Below are 24382 nucleotides of genomic sequence, written 5' to 3' on the forward strand. Positions count from 1 at the left end.
AAATAGGAAGGACTCAGTGAGGCTTTCCTAACAAGCCTAGTAATAATAATAGGTAACAATAATAGTCATCCATTCTAATTTGTCATCTCCATCACCAACGTAACCAATCATCATCACAATCATTCATGGTCATCCATCATAATTCAGCAGTCGTTACCAATCATCGTCGTCGTCATCGTCGTCGTCATCATCGTCGTTGTCGTCATCATCGTCGTTGTCGTCATCATCGTCGTTGTCGTCATAATCGTCGTCATCTTCCTCCCCTTCTCTGTCGCACGTTGCCCTGGCACCGTCTGCTCCAGTGCAGCGCATCCCCAACAGTGGGTCTCGGGGTCTCCCCCCCACACTCAGCCACACCCCTCACCCAGCCACACCCCTCACCCAGCCACACCCCTCACCCAGCCACACCCCTCACTCAGCCACACCCCTCACCCAGCCACACCCCTCATCCAGCCACACCCAGCCACACCCCTCATCCGGCCACACCCCTCACCCGGCCACATCCCTCACCTGGCCACACCCCCTCACCCGGCCACACCCCTCACCCGGCCACACACCTCACCCGCCCACACCCCTCACCCGGCCACACCCCTCACCCAGCCACACCCCTCACCCAGCCACACCCCTCACTCACCCCTCACTCAGCCACACCCCTCACCCGGCCACACCCCTCACCCGGCCACACCCCTCACCCGGCCACACCCCTCACTCAGCCACACCCCTCACCCAGCCACACCCCTCACCCAGCCACACCCCTCACTCAGCCACACCCCTCACTCAGCCACACCCCTCACCCAGCCACACCCCTCACCCGGCCACACGCCTCACCCGGCCACATCCCTCACCCAGCCACACCCCTCACCCAGCCACACCCCTCACCCGGCCACACCCCTCACTCGGCCACACCCCTCACTCCCCCGTCATCCAGCCACACCCCTCACTCAGCCACACCCCTCACCCAGCCACACTCCTCACCCAGCCACACCCCTCACTCAGCCACACCCCTCACCCAGCCACACCCCTCACTCAGCCACACCCCTCACTCAGCCACACCCCTCACCCAGCCACACCCCTCACCCAGCCACACCCCTCACTCAGCCACACCCCTCACCAGCCACACCCCTCACTCAGCCACACCCCTCACCCAGCCACACCCCTCACTCAGCCACACCCCTCACTCAGCTACACCCCTCACCCAGCCACACCCCTCACCCAGCCACACCCCTCACCCGGCCACACCACTCACCCGGCCACACCCCTCACCCGGCCACACCCCTCACCCGGCCACACCCCTCACCCAGCCACACCCCTCACCCAGCCACACCCCTCACTCTTTACCTGGTCGGCAGGCAGCCTCCTAGGACCACTCCCAGACCCTCACCTCCACCACCGTCTGGCTTCAGGTCTTCCCCTTGGCCGTCTCCCACCTCTGTGATGTCGCCCGTTTGCCCGATTCAGTGACCTGCCCTCCATCCTGCAAATATGTCAACAGCCATCACAACCTGCTTTTCCTGATTGCCTTCTTGAAAAAAAAACATAACTGTGAACCTCCAAGTTGCTTAACCCTATCCCCGCGTGCGCCCCTCCACGCTGCGTGTGGGTGATTAATCCTTGCGTGGGCGGATGTGGCGACGCAGTTCCCACCATCGTGCCCTCGAAGATCGGCGGAGGCGGGGGCGTCCATCGGGAGCTCACCATCACGTGGAAGGTGCGCGGCTCGTGCGGCCCCACCCTCCCCCTCGCCCTCCCCCCTCGCTCGGGCCCAGCTGCCCCCCGGGTCTCCCCTCTGCTTGCGCCGCTCGAAGTTTGCGTGCCACGTTCCTCCAGCGCTGTCGTCTTTGTCGCCGCGCCCGCGAGACGACACAGAACAGAGGAACCCTTCTCGCTCGACAACAGCCAACATAAGTGGATATAACAGAGCTACCTCTGAGAGCCCTCCCGGTGATCCTCTTCTCCACACCGTGGAGAACAGCGCTTGCCCACCTGCTCTCTATATCACAGTCATGTTAATTGCATGACAGAGCTGCAATTCAGCTCAATTGCGAGCAACGGCTTATTCAAAGCGACGGTTTTCTCGTGACGAGGCTTGAAGCCATCAAGTCGCTTCACCCGGCGGTTTGAGCAGCGGGCGGCTGCCTCGATGGGAGCCCAGAATCTCAGCGGTGCTGGCTCAATGCTCCGACCTCTGGGCCACCCGGCCGCCCCGCTGCTGTCATCGTGTCAACGCGTCAAGCGGCCGGCGCGTTGCATTTCACCGATTTGGCCTCCTGCTACCTTCATCCGTTTTCTGCGACCAATGTGCAGCTGTCGACCGCTGCGATGTGACGAGGCGTTCTCTGTTCTCCGTGCCGTGGGTGTGTTCGGCATGCTTCTTGTTGGAGCACCACGACGCAGTAGTGGCTAGAAATCATGCAGTAGTGGCTATAAATCAGGCAGTAGTGGATAGAAATCAGGCAGTAGTGGCTAGAAATCTGGTAATTAGTGGCTGTAATCAGGCAGTAGTGGCTAGAAATCAGGCAGTAGTGGATATAAATCAGGCAGTAGTGGCTATAAATCAGGGAGTAGTGGCTATAAATCAGGCAGTAGTGGCTATAAATCAGGCAGTAGTGACTGAAATCAGGCAGTAGTGGCTATAAATCAGGCAGTAGTGGCTATAAATCATGCAGTAGTGGCTGTAAATCAGGCAGTAGTGGCTAGAAATCAGGCAGTAGTTGCTATAAATCAGGCAGTAGTGGCTATAAATCAGGCAGTAGTGGCTATAAATCAGGCAGTAGTGGCTAGAAATCAGGCAGTAGTGGCTATAAATCATGCAGTAGTGGCTGTAAATCAGGCAGTAGTGGCTAGAAATCAGGCAGTAGTTGCTATAAATCAGGCAGTAGTGGCTATAAATCAGGCAGTAGTGGCTAGAAATCAGGCAGTAGTGGCTATAAATCATGCAGTAGTGGCTATAAATCATGCAGTAGTGGCTAGAAATCAGGCAGTAGTGGCTATAAATCATGCAGTAGTGGCTATAAATCATGCAGTAGTGGCTAGAAATCAGGCAGTAGTGGCTAAAACACTCGTGTGAACATTCACGTGCAACGTTCGATTCATCTTAATCCTGAAGGCACCCAGCGGGGTGTTGGATCCTATTCTTAGGTTTTTTCGGTAAAGTCACGTAGGTAAAACATCAAAATTAATGAAAATAAAATAAAAAAAAATCACGACGTTTCGGAGGCAACACAAGTCTCCGTCATCAGGTGGGACCGTCACAGCCGAATTAGCTGCATCAAGTGAGGCAATGATTCAAGATGTAATCCCTCATAAGCAAGTTGAAGGGGGGAGGAGAGGGGGGGGGGCTCATCAGAATGTGGTAGCCAATGAATGGAAACGTATCGGGAGGGAGGGGGGCGGGGCTCAAAGACAGCACGGAGTGCTCAACACATGACGGCACGGAGTGCTCAACACATGATACACATGATAGACAAAAGAACGAAAATGCCCATGTTTATACCAATGCTGGCAGTAATGCCTGCATTTTCATTCCTGTGTATTCCTGAAGAATGTCGACTTCATCTTTACTCCCACGTGCCTGCAAGCAATGGTGAACTTGCTATCAGGGCACAACTCCTTGACAAACTCGCCATGAGCCAGGAGTGCAAATTCGACATTCCTATGGCAGGGTCTATTTCTAGGATGACCACTGATTGCAAAAACATTTCCGAGAGGAATTTTACGTCTGGATCAACCCCTGGCCAGTATTTTTACTGTAGCATTCTCCTGTTTAGAAAGCTGTGCACACCACCACCACCACTGCACCACCACTATGCCACCACCACTGCACCATTACCACCACTGCACCACCACCACTACACCATCACCACTACACCACCACCACTGCGCCACCACTACCACGTCGCCACTGCCTTCAGGAGTTATTTCAGTGGTTACTTGCTCCGAAAAAATTATTCATCCTCGTTACATCTATGCCTCTTAGAATTAAGAACATTGTGATGGGTATTTGGCTGGACAGCAAGGTCCAGTTGTAAATGCAGGGGCAGCCTGGTCGGCTTCCTCGCTCGGGCGATGATGACACACAACTGTCTCCGCTGCAAGCGGGACATTTCTGTTTGCATTTGGGGATGAGTCCGTGATTACTGCCGCTTGCTCTCAAAACAAATCACCGAGCCCCGGTCCTCCCAATAGAATCTCCGCTGCTGCATTCTCCTGGATGGGGGGTGAGCACGGAATGGGCTTACTTCTGCTATCTCCAAATCAGACTTCCCCAGTTCTGTAAATGGGAAATCCAGGTGGCGGAGCTGTGAAGGACCTTCTACATTCCCAGCTTCGCTTCACAGCCAACGCCCGATACAGAGTAGAGCTCTGCCCCGTTACCCCACCGCAAAAGAGATTAATCCTGGCGGCAAACATCGTCGGAATGAAACTCCGGTCCTATGGGTCCTTCGTGAGCATGCTTCGTCGCTTATAATCGACCCTCCCTCCTGGCTGTCAAGGGCGATGCGTATTTTTATCCGTTTAAAATGTAGTTTCCAAAGATTATCTGGCTCCTGTCAATGGAATGTAGAATTTCCATCACAACAAGCTCATGGCCAAGACTAGAGATGGACACTGCCCAATACTTGATTGAGTGCGGAGACGCATCGACTCACCCACATCTGTTTAATGTTTACGTACCTCAAGTACTGTACAACGATGAGTCTAAAAACAATCTGCCCGAGCCTGCTTACATTCCATGGAATTAATTATTCAACATTGATTTATGTTCGTGCAGTATTTTAGGTTTCCCATGCGACGCGGTTGCTTTTGCCCTGATTTCTATTCGCACTCTTCCTATGCTTTATAGTATTTGTTTCGCTGTTGTCACGTTGGTGACCCATGTTGCTCTCGAAGACAACGCTCTCCTTAGTCTCTCGAGTTACCACCTGGCCTCGACTCGAACGCCCCTTCTTAACGCCCCCATAGCCAAGCATGAACATGATGAGGCACAAGCATCGATTTGCGGTGTGGTGAAGCGGTGCGTGTGCCAGGGACAGCGCGTGAGTGATCGTGCGTACCGGCCTGTGACGTGGCTCAGGCGCGTTTTGCGTGCGGGAACGATGCCATCAATTTCCCCGTAAACCGGTGACACCATCTTGTTGCCGTGTTACGAGCTGGAAAACCGGAGGCTGCTCTCTTGGTGGTTACCTCGGTCCAACCGAGCGAAACCCCGCTGCAGCACGAATCTCTCTTGCAAGGGGAAATGTGGAAGGAAAATACAAAACGTGCAGCGATGATTTTGTAGGATTTCATATTTTATTTACACATTCCATCAGCCACAGTGCCTTCTGCGGAGCGCATCATTTCAGCAGCTTTGATTCAAAACAAGCTGATCTCTCGACCGGTTTTGACATGCAGTGTCTCATCGGCAGAGTCAAGCTTGAACCAATGCTGGCGGACTTCCCAACGTGATAGCCGGAGACTCGCACGAGTCGGTAGCGCTGTGTAGTACCGGCGCCGCCGTGCGTGGGCCGCCCTCCCGATGACCATGCCCCCCCCCCCCGCCCCCCGCCCCCCCGCCATGCTCCCACAGTCGGTGGAGCAGGAGTACCGCTTTGGCGATAGGTTCACCTACAACATCAGGTTCCGGCCGCTCGACAGCGCGGACAAGGTGTGGACCACGGTGGTGATCGGCGACGCCGACGCGTCGCGCTTCGTCTACAAGAACGCGAGCCTGGAGCCGTACGTGCCCTTCGAGGTCCAGATGCAGGCGAGCAACATCCACGGCGGGGGCCCCTACAGCCAGGTGGTCGTGGTGCACTCCGCCGAAGACGGTGAGCCGGCACGGTCCCCCGCGCGGCTCGCCGCTTTGCGTTCAGAAACGTTACGCAGACCGCAGGAGGAATCTGGTGGCTTGCGAAGCCTCTTGTTCGCAGGTGTCCAGTAGGGGCGGGCCAGAAAGTCACGGCGACACTTGTCGAGGGGGATTCGCGGTCCGTGCCCGAACAGGCCGCCCTGGTTAATACTGCCGCCGGTTGCATTAGCCTTGAAATACCCGGAGCCGTCCGGCTCACGGTGGACGTTAAAGATCCCGCGGTGTCGGCTGAAACGAGTCGTCCGTCGCGTGCCGGCGTCTTGGTCCGGCGGCCCCAGCTGCCCAGCCCCCGCACGGAGAGCCCCGGCGGGAGACGCCGATGGGAACGTGAGTGGGGCCTTGAAACCCCAGGCTCGTTTTGCATTCCCGGTAACCGCATGGACAAATAAAACTGGTTGAATCTGTTCCTGGTTTGGAGCGCATTCATAGCTGTGAACAGCAATAAACACTATTATAGATTTCGATTTAAAGCTTTCGTGACTGCAGGGATTGATATTCTTGGTTCTTTCGGTCAAGTCACGTAGAAGGGAAATAATTATATATAAAAAATATAAAACAATAAAATTCTCACGACGTTTCGACTGCAACACAAGCAATCATCATCAGGTGTGAAATCCACAGCAAGAAATTTTGAAAAAAGTGGCGGTTTTTTTTCTTAACGTCAGCACCACGGACAGCGATTTGGCAGTTGGTCAGATGGACGAGTCCATCTATGTTCGGAAAATTTTCTTGCTGTGGATTTCACACCTGATGATGATTGCTTGTGTTGCAGTCGAAACGTCGTGAGAATTTTATTGTGTTATATTTTCATTTGTTTTTATTATTCCCCTTCTACGTGACTTTACCGAAAGAACCAAGAATACTATTATAGATGTGAACAGCAATAAACAAGTTATCCTTTTAACTGAGCAGCAATAGGATCTGCCATGGTGGCATGGCCATCTACAGCACCACTCAACTCCATCTCCCGGCGCAGAAGTGCAAGTAATGGGGGGCGAGTTTCTTAAACCTCCCCCAGCCTCTACCCAGCGAGCAGTCCAGCGGTGTAGATGGTGGCTTCATCAGTGCATTTGGTGGGACACAATGTGGGCACACTCACTTCCAAGACGTCTGGTCATTGTGGAAGAGAAAGCCAAACACCCAAGGGATCTCACTTTAGTGGAGGCCCTTCCTCCAGCGGTGGTGAGAGCAGGCACTTGCACGGCTGCACCTTTGGCGCGGGCAGAGGCGTCCCCACGTTAACGAGGACGCCGCTGTTCACAGAACCGGACGTGGCTCCGCGCAGGGCAAGGGCGTTCCCCATCGCTCGCACGGCCTGCGCCGTCAATTACACGGAATTCAAAGTCACCTGGGAGCCCATTCTGCCCAACGCCACCAGCCGGCGAATCGTGGGATACGAGGTAAGGTAAACGCTCGACTCACCGGATTTCAGATTTCGCATTTAGTTTGAACGGATGCTGGCTCAATAAAATAAAAACACCTCTTCAACGCATCCTCCCCCGCGTCACGTAGACCGTGTGCCTGAAGGGCACGTCCACGGTCATGCTACGCAGATCCGACACGTGGACAATGACAGAGAAGCAGGAAGCGGTGCATGCTGGGAATTACACTGAGAGACAGGCCAGACACTTCGTATTGACTCTAGTGGGGTGGCTATGGAGGTGACTACGGTTTATTTAAAACTGTTTTTATTATTTTGGTAAAACCTGTCCAATGCGTCTTCTTGGTTCTTTCGGTAAAGTCACGTAGAAGGGAAATAATAAAATATTAATAATAAAACAATAAAATACAATTCTCACAACGTTTCGGCCACAACGCAAGCAGCCGTCCTCAGGTGAAGAACAGGTCTGTCGGAAAGACAGCGTCTGAATGAGCACCACCAAGCTTGGCAGCATATATTAAAAAAAACTCTCCAATGAGGTCTACTCGGAGCGTGTGCACAGCAGCGTCCTCGTTTGTCCCGTGCCACATCCGGCTCATCGGTCCCCGCGGCCACCGAGGCTCCATGAGATCCGAGGCTGAGCAGGAGGTTCCTACCCTTGTGGCTGTGTGCGACGCTCTCTGGTGGCCAGATACGCTACTGGAAATCCACGGACAACCAAGCGGCGGCAGAGAGAGTTCAGACCGAGGTCACCAACAGCGTCATCATCAGAGGTGAGCGGGGCGATTCAGGCTCATCGCCAACACACACTGTACCCACCAGATACGCGCAGCTCTGCTGCTTACGCCTGCTGAGATTCCCAGGTCTGATGGGCTGGGGTGCATTCCGATCGGTTTCGCGGTCCCATTAAACCACTTCTCATTTGTAGCCGGATTCTCGCCATTAATTTAGCTCTGTGGGTTCACGGCCACTTCAGAAGAAATCTCCGCTGCTGCTGCTGCTGCTGCTGTTGTGCGGCAGCAGCTTTGGCTCGATCCAACCCGAGGCCTCTGTCCCCCCACGCTCCCCGCTACGAGAGTCGCTCTGACCCGGCGACGCCACCGGCCCTCGAGCGTTCCACGCGACGGAGCCGGTCCCCCCGCCTCCTCCCCCTCTCCGCTCCCGCTCCAGCGCCAGGCAATCCGACCCGCCGACTCAACGCTCGCTGTGGCCCCTCCTCCAACTTGAGACGTGCGGTGGGGGCGGTGGGTGGGGAGGGCGATGAAAGAGCGCGACAACTGAACGCGTGGGTCTCGAGGCGCGTGGCTCCGTGTGTCGCAGGCCTTGTGCAGAAGACGCTGTACCACGTGGATGTGCGCGGCTACAACACGGGCGGCGCGGGGCCCCCGAGCCCCGTCGCCAGCGTCCACACGAATAAGAACGGTAAAGAGCCCCAGCCACCACGTGCACACTCCGGGCCCAGCGTTACTCGCTGGGTGCACGGGCATTGTACTACTAGTAATGAAATAAGGGCTGAATTCACATCTTTGACAAATCGTCAAAACTCTTCACCTTGCCAAAGGTCACACCAAAGTTACATTTAATAAGCCACGATGTAGCCTTCATTAGGTCAGAATTGGAATAAAAGTAAGCCCTTTAGCAATCAACTGCTAGATGAAGGCATCACCTGGACCATACTTCACCAGGCTGGAATGCCCGGAACTAGTTCAGATGATCACTCATCGCTAATCTTAGCCATAACCGGGTACTGAGCGCAGCTTGCGGTGTTCATAGCGCAGTGCGTGAACCACGGCATCACCACTCTCCTCCGATAGGAACACTGGGATCACATTAGGGATCACATTTGGGATGGAGCTCCTGGCACAAACCTGGCTGTGGGAAATCTCTCCGCTTGTCCATGACAACCTCTCTTCTCCCACTGAGGCGGTAGGCCAAGCCCAATTCTAGGCTTGGTGTTATTGAGTGTTGCTTGGTGGAAACTTCCGAGTGTATTGGCATACAATTGATGTGGTGTGCAACCACTAATGACTGTAGTTATAATGCTCTGCTCCAGTTTGGAAATATAGAATTGAAGTGAAATCCCGGTTGGGTGTCACGTAAGCCCCGCCATGATCATCCCTCCTGGGTGTATAAAATCAGTACTGTTTTGTGAGAAACACTAAGTCCTTTTCCTCTCCAGAATTGAGTCCCCCCCACAAGAATATGCCAGTGCCACCACTGCGTGAGGTCCTCCGCATGTTGAGGCGTGAAGACGGCTTTCACCGCAGCGAGACAGAGTGGGGACCATCTTCTTGTTTCTTTCGGTAAAGTCACGTAGAATGGAAATAATACAATAATAAAACATAATAAAATAAAATAATTTTATTATGTTTTTTTTTTATTAGTATTTTATTATCTCCATTCTACGTGACTTTACCGAAAGAACCAAGAAGATGAATCCCTGCAGTCACGAAAGCTTTACATCGAGAGTGGGGACCGTTCACGTCTCGTTGGTTTGTTGTCCGCAGCTTCAAGCCAGATCCCTGAGGTCAGATACACGTTGAAGGACGACATCGTGACCATTGCCTGGAACCCGATCCACCCTCTGGACGAGTCAGCGGTCATCAAATACCAGGCAGGTCCCACGCGCGCGCACACACAGAACACCTTGAGAATATTCACAGTGGGGTCATGGAGCGGACATCAGTTTGTATTAGAAATTCTGTTGTCCATGCATTGATGAAGGCCATCCAGGGAGCTTGCGACCGAAATAACAATGACTCAACACGAGTCTCTGGGACAACACGAGTCTCCTCTGGCTCCACGTTTTTTGCGGCACCAAAATCCATATCGGGTGTTTCCAGTCCGTAGTGGTAATGCATGGGACTGGATTCATATTAGAAACAGCAAAACGTTGCTTCAGCATCATTAGCACATTCATTCTCGCACAGAGACTCATAGACAGGCCTGTAGACTGACACAGATACCCATAGACTCACATGGCCATAGACTTACTTACAAGTAGGCCCATAGACTTTACTATCATCAGCGCTTGCTCCACCATACGGGCACAACGAAACTTCGCGGGAGACATGCTTTGCTGGAGCCCAGCACTGGTGCATCATCAACATCATCATCCCATGATCAACATCATCAACATCATTAACATCATCATTAACATCATCATTAACATCATCATTAACATCATTAACATCATCAACATAATCAACATCATCAACATCATCGCATGATCAACATCATCATCATCATTAACATCATCAACATAATCAACATAATCAATAACATCAACATCCTCAACATCATCATCCCATAATCAACATCATCAACATCAACATAATTAACATCGTCAACATCATCAATATCATCAACATAATCAATGATATCAACATCATCATCAAAATCATCATGGACGAGTCCGCCAGCGTGACCATGCATCGCCACCCAAACCATCGCCGCGCCACCGATCGGCGTGCCAAGGTGTCTCACCGTGCGTGTCTCCCCGCGGGCCGCAGGTGCGCTACCACCTGAAGGACCGCCCCAAGGGCAAGGTGTACAAGGTGAACACCACCGAGACGATGCTGAAGGTGCGGCTGTTCGCGAAGGACGACTACCTGGTGTCGGTGCAGGCTCTCAGCGCCTCCGGGGAGGGACCCTGCACCGAGCTTTACATCCACCGTAAGAGGCTCTGCACGCGCCGCCCCTTCCGCCCGGCTCGCTCACTCGTTCGCACGCGGCGCCCGTACTGCTTGACGAAGACGAAGGTCCCCTGTGCAGCCCCCCGATAGATGGCCGGCGCAAGTGCCGCTAGCGGGCACCTGTGAAGGCCGGTACGGGCACGCGAGGGGATGCGTGGCGAGTGCCGCGCTGGGCCGCCTCTGCCTCCCAGGACTCGTTCAAGATAATTGTCACGGTGGCCGTGAGCGGGAATCGAACTCGGGGACGCCGGGTTTATAGTTCGGTGCGTTAACCACTACACGCGACCACTGCCAGCAAAGTGTCGCCTTGAAGAAAGGTCAACCATTGTCTACTGCGTCGAGCCGTAAACTCTGAGATGGCCACCCATGGCACGTACAATACACGCGCAAAGCTTTAACGTAAAATAATGGGTCTTGTTTGCGCAACATGAAACATAAACAGCACAATTCAATTACGCCGCCGGTCAATTTACCCTGAACGATTTGTGTGGGGAGAGAGGCCAGCTGCCTTTCTGGCCTGGGCCAGACCAGCTCCGAGGCTCGTCTCTCGTCTGCTCTGCGACTCGCATGCGGCGTTCCGTGCTTTTGTGAGTCTCCTTCCGCTGTGCTCTGGTTGCTTTGACGCTGCAGCTGTTGTACCTACGCTACTGTGTCCTGTCGCTGTGATGTACCGTACTGTCAGAACCAGACAACAACCTTGCGGACGAGGAGGCAGTGGCTACGGGTCAGATGGAAGGTCAGTCCAAATCAAGTGGGCCGACACTTTGAGAGGAGCTCTGTATACTTTGTTATTTCCAATTCTAATGTCTCTACCTCTGGGCCAACATACACTCTAAATTAGGTCCAATCACAACAAACAACTTGTGATATTTTTAGTTGTTTATTGACATTATCACTGGACCTCCTTTGCCAGTACTCTGGTCTAACAACGTTTTGAGACTCGGCTCAAAAGAAAACTGTCTCTAGTGTGGACCAATCAGTTTCAAAGACAATGCATATATTATCAGAGTATGATTTTTTTGTTTTCAGACATAATTCCTTCTAAAAGGTTTCAGTTTGGTGTTTTAACATCTTAACACCTGTTTGTTGCCAGAAAAAAGGGGAAAACCTATTCTCTCATTGACGTTAATTTTAAGTTGTTTTTATTTACAGTTGCGTTTTTAATAACCTACAACGATGCCATCCACAAGAGGAACAATACGAGCTATAAGTTGCATTGCATAACAAATAATTGCTTAGTTTAAGCCAGGGCAGCATTTCAGCGTGAGAGTTGCACAGTAAGATCACAGCTGTAGGGGCCACCCCACGTCTTGTGAACTCTGCAGGAACCTCAGCCGCAGCTCCCATAGCGATCGCTTCAGCGGCGGCCTCTCCAGCATCACGGCCCCCGCAGTAGCTTGGAGACAATCGGTAGTTGAGCCACTGATGCGCCATCGATTGGGTCATGCTAGGGCAATATGGGAGAAATTTGAACGCTAATGGGGTCGATTGATCTGCCTTGTAGGTACTCTCCTAATGGGGCAGGAGTGGTACCTCCAGGAAGGTTGGCTCTGTGCCCCCGTAAAGTTGCATCACGGGATCGTGACATGATGGCCATGGCTTAGGGAGGACAATTTCCAGCAGGGGACTGATCATGGGTGATGGTGATAATGAAACAACAAAAAATCTACGATATTTTTTAAAATTGCACTGTTATTATTTATTTATAAATGTCAAAACACCTTTGTTATTTTGTGTTTTTCATTTATATAGAGCTTATGTTATTCATGCCACAGATCTCTCAGTGTCCCGACTTAATTGGGTCTCGGTCAAGTTGGAGAAATCAAATCCACACCTCCGATGAGCACGGCTAGCTACGTTTGGTGCCTACAAATGGTATCCTATTTTCTGAATCTAATTTTATATTAAAATGTCGAGCACAGACGATAATAGCAAATGGTAAACATCTCAAATGTACATTTCACATTCACATAAATTCTGTTAACACCGCCAGACCTGAAAATACAAAACCTCAAAGTGTTCAATTTAGAAATCACGCTTTGAAATGTGAACGATTGAAATAATCGTGAAATCTGAAATTTAATCTATGCCTTATTAATAGGCCATACTTTTCCAACAGGTATACAGAGCCCTCTCAAAAGAAATACCACTTATCATGTTTTGAAACTAACATACTTTGGGAAAATCCATCCACTAACATTTGCAACCAGGGATGTTAATGGCTTGCCTCATAGACCATCCATCTCCACAATTAACTCACCTCCCAGTTGAATGACGACTAACATTCCACGCAGCTGGTGTCGAGATAGCCTGGAAGTCAACGTCCCGAACGATGACGACATCGTTTCGATTCCCGCAGTGACCTCTGTGGGGGGACATTGCCAAAGCGTGGACATTTAAGAGCCCGTGACGCAATTTTCAAGAGCAGGCCACTCTTGTTCCGTCTTCTTTGCAGATCGAAAAAAAAAATATTCTCACCAAAATTACAAAATCTAAATTACAAAACCTGTCCTGCTGTGCCTGGCCCAATGAGCCCATCACCTCGACGGAGCTCCTTGCCCCGTGCTGGGGACCGGTGGCGCTCACGCGTGCTTCTCTCCAGCGACTGCTCGCTGCCCGCCGTTGCCTCGCCCACCCTCGACGCAGCAGGGCAGCAGGGCTGTGACGATGCGTCGATTCACCGCTCAATCTTGAGTCTCCAAACTGTTGTGCCTTAGAACCTAACGTGGTTGATTCGTACACGTTGAGGCCGCCTAGAATTAATTATTCACCGCGGATTTTTTTATTTTCTTAAATCTAACCTCGACCGTGGATGGTGACGATTCATGGAATCTGTTGTCAGTGAAGCGTCGTTACACGCCTAGAGAACAATCCTAGAACTAGTCGACAACTCGACACCGCTGTTGGCACCATCTGCATCCGTCTTCTCACCGCGTAACGCATCTCCCAGCCGCCGAGGGCTCAAAGTGTGGAGCTTTGGTGCAATGCATGGCGCGTTCACCCTCCCTGCTCTCTGTGCGCGTATCCATCGCCCATCACCGCTGCCACTGCATGTTGCCTACCCCGGGCGCTCGCTCGCTCTTTCACGCTACAACAGAGATGATTGCACAATATTCTGCCTCTCATTAATATGTTTCCTCCATGTGCAATACGTTGCGTGGTTCATTTAACATTCAATAAACAATATTCAGTTATTACTGAATCACTATGACCGTGCCCAATTCTCGTCAGACATCAGAAGCTAAGCGGGGTACAAGCTGGATCTTGTTTGGATGGGCGACCGCCTCGCTCGTGAAGGGCGGCAGTACAGCAGCAGTATCAATTGTTTTGTGCTGCCACGCCTATGCCCCCTTGCTATCGCTGTCCTGCTCTGACCAGCGTGGAGAAGTATGGTCAAATGAGACCCATTTGTCCACACACCGTGAGGAGGCCCTCATCCGGCAGTAGGTTGACAGCACTGTGCATGTTCAAAGAATAATTGCAATGGATTGGCTGCTCACCACTCTCTTGCTCCCATAGAAGAATTCTCAGCAACATTGGCCTTGTTTCTGATTGGTTTAGACAATGTGTGACAGCAGCAGCAGTCGCCGTTGTTATTCTGTTGAGCCTGATGGGCAACTCCAAAAAGCAATCTCCGCCTCCACTTTGAGCTCATTGGCAATGAATGTAAGCACAGGTTTACAAACACATCACAGATGCTGGCCTACGATTGCTGCACAGTGGCTTGTTAAACATTTTATCTACGCCACAAAATACGTCCATTCTGCTTGCTCCGTGCATTTTCATGCCTTTAATAGGTTCCATTGATGATCCCCCGCCTGAATCAAATGTTCACGTAAACTGAATACAATTTGCATTGTGTGTCTTGGAGAATGTACGTGTGGTGCCGCGACCACGGAGCAACTCCGCGAACGCCGCGATTCCCTCCCGGCCCCCACCCTGAGCACTCGCGCAGCACAGCACCCACGTAGTGTCCTAGCGGGGGGTTGCCTGGCACATCGCGTTTTAATCCGCAGGGCCCCTAGAGGGAGAGTCCCGTGGTTTCCCGGTGCCAGGAGATTGGCCGACCCCCACAGGACAGGTGACATTGCGGTGCCCCTAAATTGGCTTAAAATTGTATGGGCGCAGAAGGAAAAAGTTCACTGGGCCAACCGCAATGAGTTATTCACCACATTGGGGGAGAGGCTGAGGGTGGAATATTAGGTAAGAACAGCAGACCAGTAGACTAGAACTACTGGGCATGGGAGATCAATGGGTGGGCGGAGCAGCAGCACACTCAGTGTCACCCCACTTTGAGGGCGCAGGTAAGCGCACGATTGGCTGCGCGGTATGACGTCACCCTGGGCCTTTGAAGTTTAGAGAATAAAAATGGGGGCCCCGGACGATTTTTTGTCTCTTGCCTTCAACCTCTGGGGCCGTCGAGGCCCACCCCCAGCCGTCCTGCCTCTTCAGGCCGCTCACTGCATCCGTGTGATGCCAGCGAGCGCTACTTCGAGGTACGTGGTAGGACGTTTGTGTAACTGGGTTCATAGAGTTCGGCTCGGCTTCTCGCGAAATATTCCCCCTCCGGGTAGGGTGTAATTGCGCCATTAATAAACTTTAGTTCGGAGAAAAAAAGAATATTTTTTTTATTAGCGCCGGCCTTTGTGTAAAGCACGCGCCGGCAGGGGCGCGTGCGTGCACGCCACCGCGTTCGTTTTCCGTGATGGTGGTGGAGGTGGTGGTTGACGTGGGCGTGTGGGAGATAACCCTGGGCGGTGGTGAGCCAGCCCTCAGAGAGGGCGCTGGCGCGGTGGGGGGGGGGCGATCACCTGATCGGCGGGGGCCCGCCGAGAGGCGGCCGACGAGGAGGAGGGGGGGGGGACGTCGCGCCCCGCCCGCTCACAGGGAGCGGGGAGGCGGGCGACAGCCCCCCACATTCGCTCGTATGTCCGTCCCTATATCTGTTCTGGTGGCGGAATAATTGCAGAAGTAAAGTCAACATGATGGGCTTAATTGGTTGATATTATTGCAGCCAATGTAATGATTCACAATGGGCTTTTGGGTAAGGCCACGTTCTGTAATGATCAACATTATTTGTAGATCACCACCATCCGACAGCCAAACGAGTCGTTAAGTGTTCAAGCATTTGACGTGCTGGTTATTCTTCTTTGGTTCTTTCGGTAAAGTCACGTATAAAGATAAAATAATAAATTAAATAATAGCATACGACGTTTCGATTGCAACACAAGCAATCATCATCAGGTATAAATGAAATAGCAACAAAAATCTAACCAGAAAACTATAGACAGACATATAAGCGGACAGATATCACCAAGATACATAGAGAGAGAGAGAGAGAGTAACACAGGCACAGAGAGGGAGATCGTCTCTGTGGCGAGGCCTTAAATAGACAGAGGGGGGGCGGGGGCGGAGAGAGGGAGGGGTTAGAGAAAAAATTAACATGTCAATGAGTGCGGAGACGCGTGGTCAATTACGTAAGCTTGAACATTAGGAAAGAGGGAGAAAGAACACACTAAATTAAATAACTTAGCAAAATATCGAAATGTTATGTAATACAACACAGAGAGTCGGTCAACACACAATTAACGCATAGCCTGGTCGATTATGTATTTCAAAGATTGCTAAGTTAGAATTGAAGTGGGAAAATTCCAAAAAGAGACAAAACATAAAACAAGAGGAACGGAGACACACAGACAGAGCAGAACATAAGAACGACAAAAAACGAGTGGAGACAGAAAAAATACACTAAATACATAGGCAGAGAGAGAAAACAAAAAACCCAGAGAGAGAGAAAAATATAAACTTGAAACTTCCCCGTAGAAGTGGTTCGATCTTCAATTTGGAGCTTTCGTGACTGCAAGGAATTACTCTTTGGTTCTTTCGGTAAAGTCAGCTCATCCAGTGAGTTGAAGAACAGACAGATTTATCAGTTGAGACGAATTGTTGTGAGGATTGTGGGACCCTTCCATTCATAGCATGTCTGTCCCCGCTAATTGCACATTCGCATACATATGCGCGTGTAGATGGCTCTGTGGGTGGGGATTGCATCGTTGTCAGGACGCTGCGACAGAATCCCCACACTCGACACGTCAACTCTGAGCGGCTGCTGTTCGTGGAGCAGGCTGTGCTGTCCACCCATTCAATTGGGCCAGGAGAGTACTCTGACCAGCTCATTAATAGCAACAACAACACAAAAACAAATCAAAGTAGGGAAGGAACTTTATTTCGTTGTAAAATCCACCGGTCATAACTCGAAGCTCACGATGGAATCTTGCGCTCCCCTTTATGACTTGGCATACAAAGTTAAAAGTATCGCAAATGTTACATCCTTCATTTACACAGGCGATGGAATCCCGTCAGCCCATTGACACAAAATAAGTATTTTATAAAGCGAAAAGGAAACCACTGTACATTAAAAAAACTACACTCAGCAGTATCGAATCGAAATCAAATCTAGACTGTAAAAAAAAACACACACAACGTTGAAAACGACTGCAACACTCGCACGAAAAATGAAATGGAGAACAAACTCCGAACTGCGATCAAAGCCAATAATGTCACTCACGGTGTAGGTAACATCCATTCAAACTACAGAACAATGAACAAAGCTAGGTTTTCCAGCTGGAATTAATAGCCCCCAATTCCACATTGTTGGTGCATCGCCTCTTGCCAGGGTCACTCTGACGCCGCTGTTGGATTTGCAGCAGCGACAGCGTCCACGTGAACAAAGTGCCTGCTTTAACAAAGTAGCGACGGTCTGTTTAACTCGGCTAAAAGTGCATCACCATGAGATCACACGCGGTTAAATGAAGTGCTTTGAATTGATTGGTTGTAAATGTGTTTAAGTCGTGCATCTGCTCAGATATGCAGCAAATGTAATTGAAATGAACTTCATTGGCAGTGGATTTCCATGGCCAAAATACCCTGGGCTCTCTGCTACAACGTCTGATCGATACTTGCAGGCTGGAGTGTGATTCTGCTGCTGTCAGGTTCCTCTGTGGAATGACTCCCATGAGGCCGATTTAAATGTCTAAACTCTTTTTAATCAACCTGCATTCAAACCATTGTTAACGCAGCGGTAGCTTGAAGCATTTGTAAGATGTGTGGTGGCGTCTGGAACGCACGCCACAGCCAGGTGCTCGCTTGATTACGTTTGTGGCATTGCTTTGCAAGGCCCCTTGCACACTTGGACGGGGATATTTGGGCCAATTCAACAGCTAGAGAAAATACACGAGGCCAATTCCAAATGGTTATAGAGGATGTGTGCACAAAACGCTGTCCTCAACTGCAAAGCGCAACAGGAACCTGGCCGTGATGTTTTGCAAGTCGAGACGACGTCTCGTTCTTGCGGATACGTGGCGCACAGCAGTTCGCGGTGACTGCAATACCTCAAGAGCTAAGATGGCGCCACTATTAGTTAGGGGGTTAGGGGGGTCTCGTGTGGTGTTGTGTTCACACCACCTGGGTGTGTTCTCACCGCCCGGGTGAACACAACACGGGTCCACCCATCCCCCATGGCGACGCGCTTCGGCAGTCTATGAATTTGTCCAGATTTAATCGACTAAACATTGACATTAGCGATAAAAAGATGTATTCACCAGCATCGATTCAAGCAAGCCTGGCCCTGCTTATGAGCCATTGTATGCATAGGGTGCAACGATGGCGAGATGTTAACTACCTCGCCTGATATACAGGAGGTCGTGGGTTCGATGCTCACCCTGACATCTGTATATTTGGAGTTTGCATGCTCTCCCCGTGTTCGTGTGTTTTTTTCTCTGGGTCCTCCACATTAAGCACCACGCGTTTTAGAGTATTTGGCCGCTATAAATTTCCACACGATAAGCCAATTCGTCAATCTATCATTTGTGGCCAGGTGGCTTCTAAAAAAAAGAGCTATATAGCTGGTAAAATAAAAATAGTAACAAAAATAGTAGATCGAAACGGGCGCAGAGTTTGCTTGTATTGAATAAATGCTGATGAAATTGTGCACTCCCACAAGACCGTGTGGCTGATGTGTTGTGTAATACATACTCGTATGTTTACGTGAACCGACAGAGGTATGAAGGAGACAATATCTTCTTATCTAGTATTTTACATTCTCCAAAATTACTCGAAGGATTGTTTGAGCTCATTGTTTTACGATCGATCGGGCGGGTGGGCGGGCTCCTTTAAAATTGCCGGTTGCCCAAGCAATGTTTTTCCTCCCTAAGAGGGGGAAGTGTCAGAGCCGGACCTCTGGGGCTCCCCATCCCCTTCTGGGAGAGTCCAGGAGGAGACAGTTACAGCTGTGAGCGGTAACTGATCTAACCCTCGTGTGGGTTTCTTGTTGACATCGATTTTGTTCCTTCAACTATGGGCCACGTCTATTCATCTTTGACCTCAATTACGTTGGGAACGATTAATAGACGTCGCTGCAGTAATGGTGCATCAGTTGGGCTTATTATTATAATTGGGCTGGAGCTGTGGTGCACAGAGGTGCATGCGATGCGCTGTGACGAACACAGTGACACGAGTTCAACTCCTGGCCACGGCTAACAGCAGTGAACTCTGAACTGGTTCTGAGCCACCCCTTTCAGTTTCAAACACACAACACACAGACACGTGTCTTGTTTAGAGTGCTCTTTGTTGCTGACCGCTTAACGTTTTGGGCCTTGTGCTCCACGAGGTGGTTGAATTTTTTCAAAACGGCCACGGAAATGGTTAGACGTCGTTCTGGGGTGTAGAAGCGGCTTCATCCTTGCACGCAGCAGGGACACAACTGCACGCACACTCGACTCTTGAGACGGTCACTGGTCTGGGGACCATCCACTCGCCACACCAGACGCCCGGTTCCACCACAGGCCGTTGCCTGGATTCAAGCCCAGGATTCTCAGCGGCACCAATTCAGCATTAAGCTCTGCGCAACCCAGCAGTGTCAACATTGGTATTCGTGAGTGGAGTAATTTCACCGACGTATGTTTGGGACTCGGCTGATCGGAACCAATGTAAGGCAAAGAGGTAAGCTGTTCTTTTTTTGCCTCTGCATGTGGACATTTGAATAGCGAGCATAGATAAAGCGTTCATCGTAAAGGGCGAGACCGCGTTGAATGTGGCGTATGCATAACGGTGACTACCGTCGTGGAAAATGTGCCTGACCTGGCTCCTTGTGCCATTGCATGCTTCTACCTTTTCAGGGAGTGGGATGGGGGGAGGGGCGAGCGATGGACGCGCCGTCTGGACTGCGCTGTGGCTGTGCGGACTGATGCAGGTTCTTCTGTGCACCTGGAGCGGAGGAGGCCTCTAAGCAGCTCCACCCAGGAGGCCGCGGCACACAAAAGGAGCCACATCCACCAGCACCCCCCTATCACAACGTGCACCGCGCTCAATGGACTCTTAACCCACATTAAAAGCACTCATTGCCATCGGCGGTTCTACATGAAGTATATAGTGTGTACGATTCATTGATAGTGTAACGTTTTGAGTTTGCTGTTATTTTGCATATTAGTCCCATTTCAGATGTTTCATTTGCCAGTGCCGCCGGACATGGAAAAACCTAGTTGTGCTTTTTTGAAAAGGTCTGTGCCACAGGCGATGATATTTGGATGTGAAATCTACCGGGAGGGCATCGCGTGTGGTGAACCCACTTTGGTCAGTGGAGTCAATCCGTCTGAAGTGGTTCGAACTTGCGCGCCAACTCGCGGACAGTTAAGGCCACTGGGGGTGTATGAGCGCTTGCATCGGCGTGACATCGGAGTGAGCGCGCCAAGTCAGCTGGCTGGGTAGGCGAAGGGTTTCGGTGCTCGCCGCCCGCTGGCTAGGCCTCGGCAGGGTAAGGTAAAAGGTTAAAACAACGAGCCTACCTTTACCCTACCTTTTACCCTTACCGCATACAAATTACCCGATTACAGAGTAATTACTGGGGTATTACACGTGAACAAGGTTTGTAACAGGTAAATGCTAGGTCGAGCGCTTTATTTATATAGAATACTCTGGATTCCAATTAAAAATGGAGGCCACGGACTGCGCCATGGAGCTTTTAGCGAGCGGTAAACAAGGTATTTACCGGGTAATTCTTCCGTGCTACCTTTACCCTACCCTTTACCTTACCCCTTGGCATGTCGACACATTTACCCTTTTACCCGGTAAAGAGGGTAAATGACCTTACCTTGCCGAGGCCTACCGCTGGGTGACGCCGCTGGGGACTTTTGTGACCCCTGGGACGTCACTTGAAGTGCAGGTGAATGTGTTCTAAGTGAGATAGCGCATGTTTTAAGTTTACATTATATCCAACAATTATAATATAGATAACGTAACCTTTTTGTATCTCCACATGACATTTGTTGAGCCCGATTGGCCTGCCAGTCTTCTAGACATGAAGCAGCATGGTTTGAACAAATACACGAGCAGCCTAGACGAGTGAGCTCTTGGTGGAGCGTCACGTTGGCAGCTCTGGGTTGCGATATCCCCGTCTCGGTGTTAATCTGGGCAATCTGGTCGTGTACGCCTCCTCCCCGGAACGGTCACGTTTAGTTTTGGGGCTGGCTGCCCCAATTGGAGTCGCTCGCTTTCGGGGCTAACGAGTGCAACCTGCCCCGCTATTTAACCCATAACTCGGTCGTCATTGCCAATGCTGTCCCTGGGGGGGGCGCTGTCCCTGGGGTGGGGGGGGGGGGGCTGTCCCGCTCCGAGAGTGTCTCTCTGCAGGCTGAGGCCGTCCGCTCGTGGAGGGCGGTGGAGGCCACCGCAGTTGACGACACGCGGAGGCCAAGAGGCTGCCCTGTGCCAACAGGACACCGCTGGCTCACGGCCTCGTTTTCACGTCGGTGCCAGAGGCTTGGTGGCGATGTCTGCAAGCAAGAAAGAGCGCCATTGTGACGACGGCTCTTTGGACGCATTGCGTCACACGGATAATCCAGTGCCATGCGAGTATTGGGACCTTTCACATTCTCCCAGGTCTTTGCGTGTTCAGGTTGGCGACCACCGTATTCAAGGGCGATGGCCGTGCCGCTAAATATTGTCCTCGCTTCTGCCGGATAATGCAGCTGTAGAGCGGATACCCTGCCTTCACGGATCTCCTCTAACAGTCTCAACGTGTCGCTTTAGGATGTGCCCTTTGTGGTTGGCCTCTGGGTGGCCACTGCATTCGATGAATAATTATTTGACATTGAAATGAAAACGTCACATGGGTGGCAATGTTGATATTTGCTCCGTCCTTTGTGCCACTGCTTCGGTGTCATTCATTGCCGCTCTTCGTCTTTGCACCGTCTCGCTTGTCCCTTTCGCTAATCTTTGCTCTTCAGTGAAGAAGTGCTGCCCTCTAGTGCACACTTTGGCTTCCGTCATCTGAAATTACAGTTGAGTACCGTGTCTTGAATTCACGCAGACTTTGATACTCACTCGGCAGCAGTGTTAGTTGGTGAGCACACGACGTTTCGTGGCTTGCTCGCAGTGCCATCTCTGCTAGGCTCGTGCACCCAACGCGTGTCCCATTCCTTTAGGGCTCCCATAACAAGATGTAACACGATCTTTGTCCCTGGGTAGTAAGTGTTATTTTCAAAGTGCTTATGCCTCAAAAGTACAGAAAATGGCTATTCCCCACAAACTTTGCTTTTGTGACCAGGGCTTTACGTGAAGGAATGATACAAATGCACACCACATTTTCTCATTGCAAAGAGGTACATTTCAAAATATCACTGTCCTGGTCCCAAAAGCAAAGTTTGTGGGGACTAATAGCCATTTTATATACTTTTGAGGCATAGGCAATTGGAAAATAACACTTACTACCCAGGAACAAAAAACAATTTGTTACACAGTGTTATCCTTAATTCTGCCACCCCTCATTGTCTTTGCGTCTCTGTTTCTCTCTGTCTGTTTCACTTTGTTTCTGCCTCCATGCCTCTCTCAACATCTCCTTCTCCACGAGTCTGCCTCTCTCTGTTTCAAAACGTAAGTGTCTGCCTACATCTGTTGATGTGTCTCTCTCCACGTGTCCCTCGTGTTTGTCCCCAAGTCTGTCTCCAGTCTCTGGATGTGAGCGCCCACTTACCCCAACCCCAACCAAGCTTATGGCCCCTCCTAGTGGTGAGGTGGCTCTTACCGCTGATTTGTTTTGCATGGTTTCATCCTCATTGAGTTATTCAGCCCTTAGGAATATTAAACTAAATTGATGCGTGTAGTTGAGCAGAGCGGTGCTTACATGGACGCCGGCTTCACACGAATCAATATCCATAACCGAACTTGGCGTTGGTCACGTGTAAATAGATTTTTTTAAGATTAAAGGTTTTAACAAAAGGGTACGCTACTTAGCTGGTACTGCTTATCTACAACAAGAACAAAAGCTTTTAATTGATGTACAAAACAATTTGATAATACTGTACTTAGCCAACGTGTACATTTCTGGGTGTTGCATGACGTATTTGTAAACTGGAACGTACACGTGGCATGTGACATGGCTGGGTGCGAGGAAACCGCAATGCAGACGCCTCCTCCCGAGAGGTGTAATGATGCTTTCCATGCCCCGAGACGCGTCCATTCTCAATGCCCCACAGCACGTGCATTGACTCGTGCGAGTTAACAATCGATGCGTGTTGGTGCATTCGAATACTAAATTAAAATTGTACCTGCATCCCACGCACATCCGAGTGTAAGCGCGCCAAGCGAACTTGTGCGAACGAGACGGCGGGGAAACTTAATCTGAATACAAAAATCGAGAGGAGAAAATAATGGATTATTTCAATAAATAGTGGCCCTGAATCGTGACAACTCATGGGGTCACAGGGGAGGGCTCGCATCGCTGAACTCGCTGGTGCCGAGATGGGCGGTAATCATTGGTGGCAGTGGAAGGAATCCGCTAAACTGCACGCATATGTTGTACAAATGCCGCGTGTGTATTACTGTGGTTGGGTATTGTCAGTTGATGATAATTATTTTACTTGAAAAAGTGTGATATCACGAAAGGTTATTTTACCTTTTTGCTCGGTATAGGTTTCTCATTTAACATCTATTAATCAATACTCATTCATGCTGGCTAATGTGGAGTGCAGTGTGCATAATAAACAAGCATGTTTATTTTTTTCTTCTAATGGATTTTTACGTGCCTACTTTTTTATACCACAGGAGGTGATACAGGTAGGAACAACAGGTTCCACACTGCCCACCAGGGATTATTTGTCTGTCGTGCATCGGAATGCAGCCCACCCATGCACCCCCCCACCGACCGCCGAGCAGGGCCACGATTGGTTGAGGATGTCGGGGAGGGTGGGGGGAAGGTAAACACGCCCAATCATCCAACTCCCCCCCCCCCCAAACGCCGAGCGGGGCCGCCATTGGTAGAGGTGGGGTGTAGACACGCCCACTCATGCAATCCCCTCCCCACCGAACACCGAGCAACGCCGCGATTGGTTGACGATGTCGGGGAGGGTGGGGGGGAAGGGTAAACACGCCCACTCATCCAACTGCCCCCCCCGAACGCCG

The 24382-nt window shown here is 50.9% G+C and overlaps 1 protein-coding gene across 7 annotated transcripts in view; it reads left to right on the forward strand.

Moving 5' to 3' along the window:
- Positions 1 to 22956, forward strand: part of LOC144945546 (contactin-2-like) — a 355729-nt gene extending 332773 nt beyond the window's left edge. For 5 of the 7 annotated variants that reach the window (XM_078874004.1, XM_078874008.1, XM_078874005.1 and 2 more), the window contains exons 18-26: positions 1638 to 1708; positions 5570 to 5810; positions 7115 to 7251; positions 7924 to 8005; positions 8553 to 8654; positions 9740 to 9846; positions 10745 to 10907; positions 11610 to 11663; positions 20104 to 22956. In XM_078874004.1, the coding sequence (XP_078730130.1) occupies positions 1638 to 1708; positions 5570 to 5810; positions 7115 to 7251; positions 7924 to 8005; positions 8553 to 8654; positions 9740 to 9846; positions 10745 to 10907; positions 11610 to 11663; positions 20104 to 20213 (1067 nt within the window). In that variant the 3' untranslated portion in view covers positions 20214 to 22956. Of the gene's footprint in view, positions 1 to 1637; positions 1709 to 5569; positions 5811 to 7114; positions 7252 to 7923; positions 8006 to 8552; positions 8655 to 9739; positions 9847 to 10744; positions 10908 to 11609; positions 12091 to 20103 lie in introns of those variants that run through there. The other 2 variants (XM_078874009.1, XM_078874010.1) reach the window with 2 other exon arrangements.
- The last annotated feature ends 1426 nt before the right edge of the window (positions 22957 to 24382 follow it).

Source organism: Lampetra fluviatilis, chromosome 38 (assembly GCF_964198595.1).
Source record: "Lampetra fluviatilis chromosome 38, kcLamFluv1.1, whole genome shotgun sequence".
Classification (NCBI taxonomy): Eukaryota; Metazoa; Chordata; class Hyperoartia; order Petromyzontiformes; family Petromyzontidae; genus Lampetra; species Lampetra fluviatilis.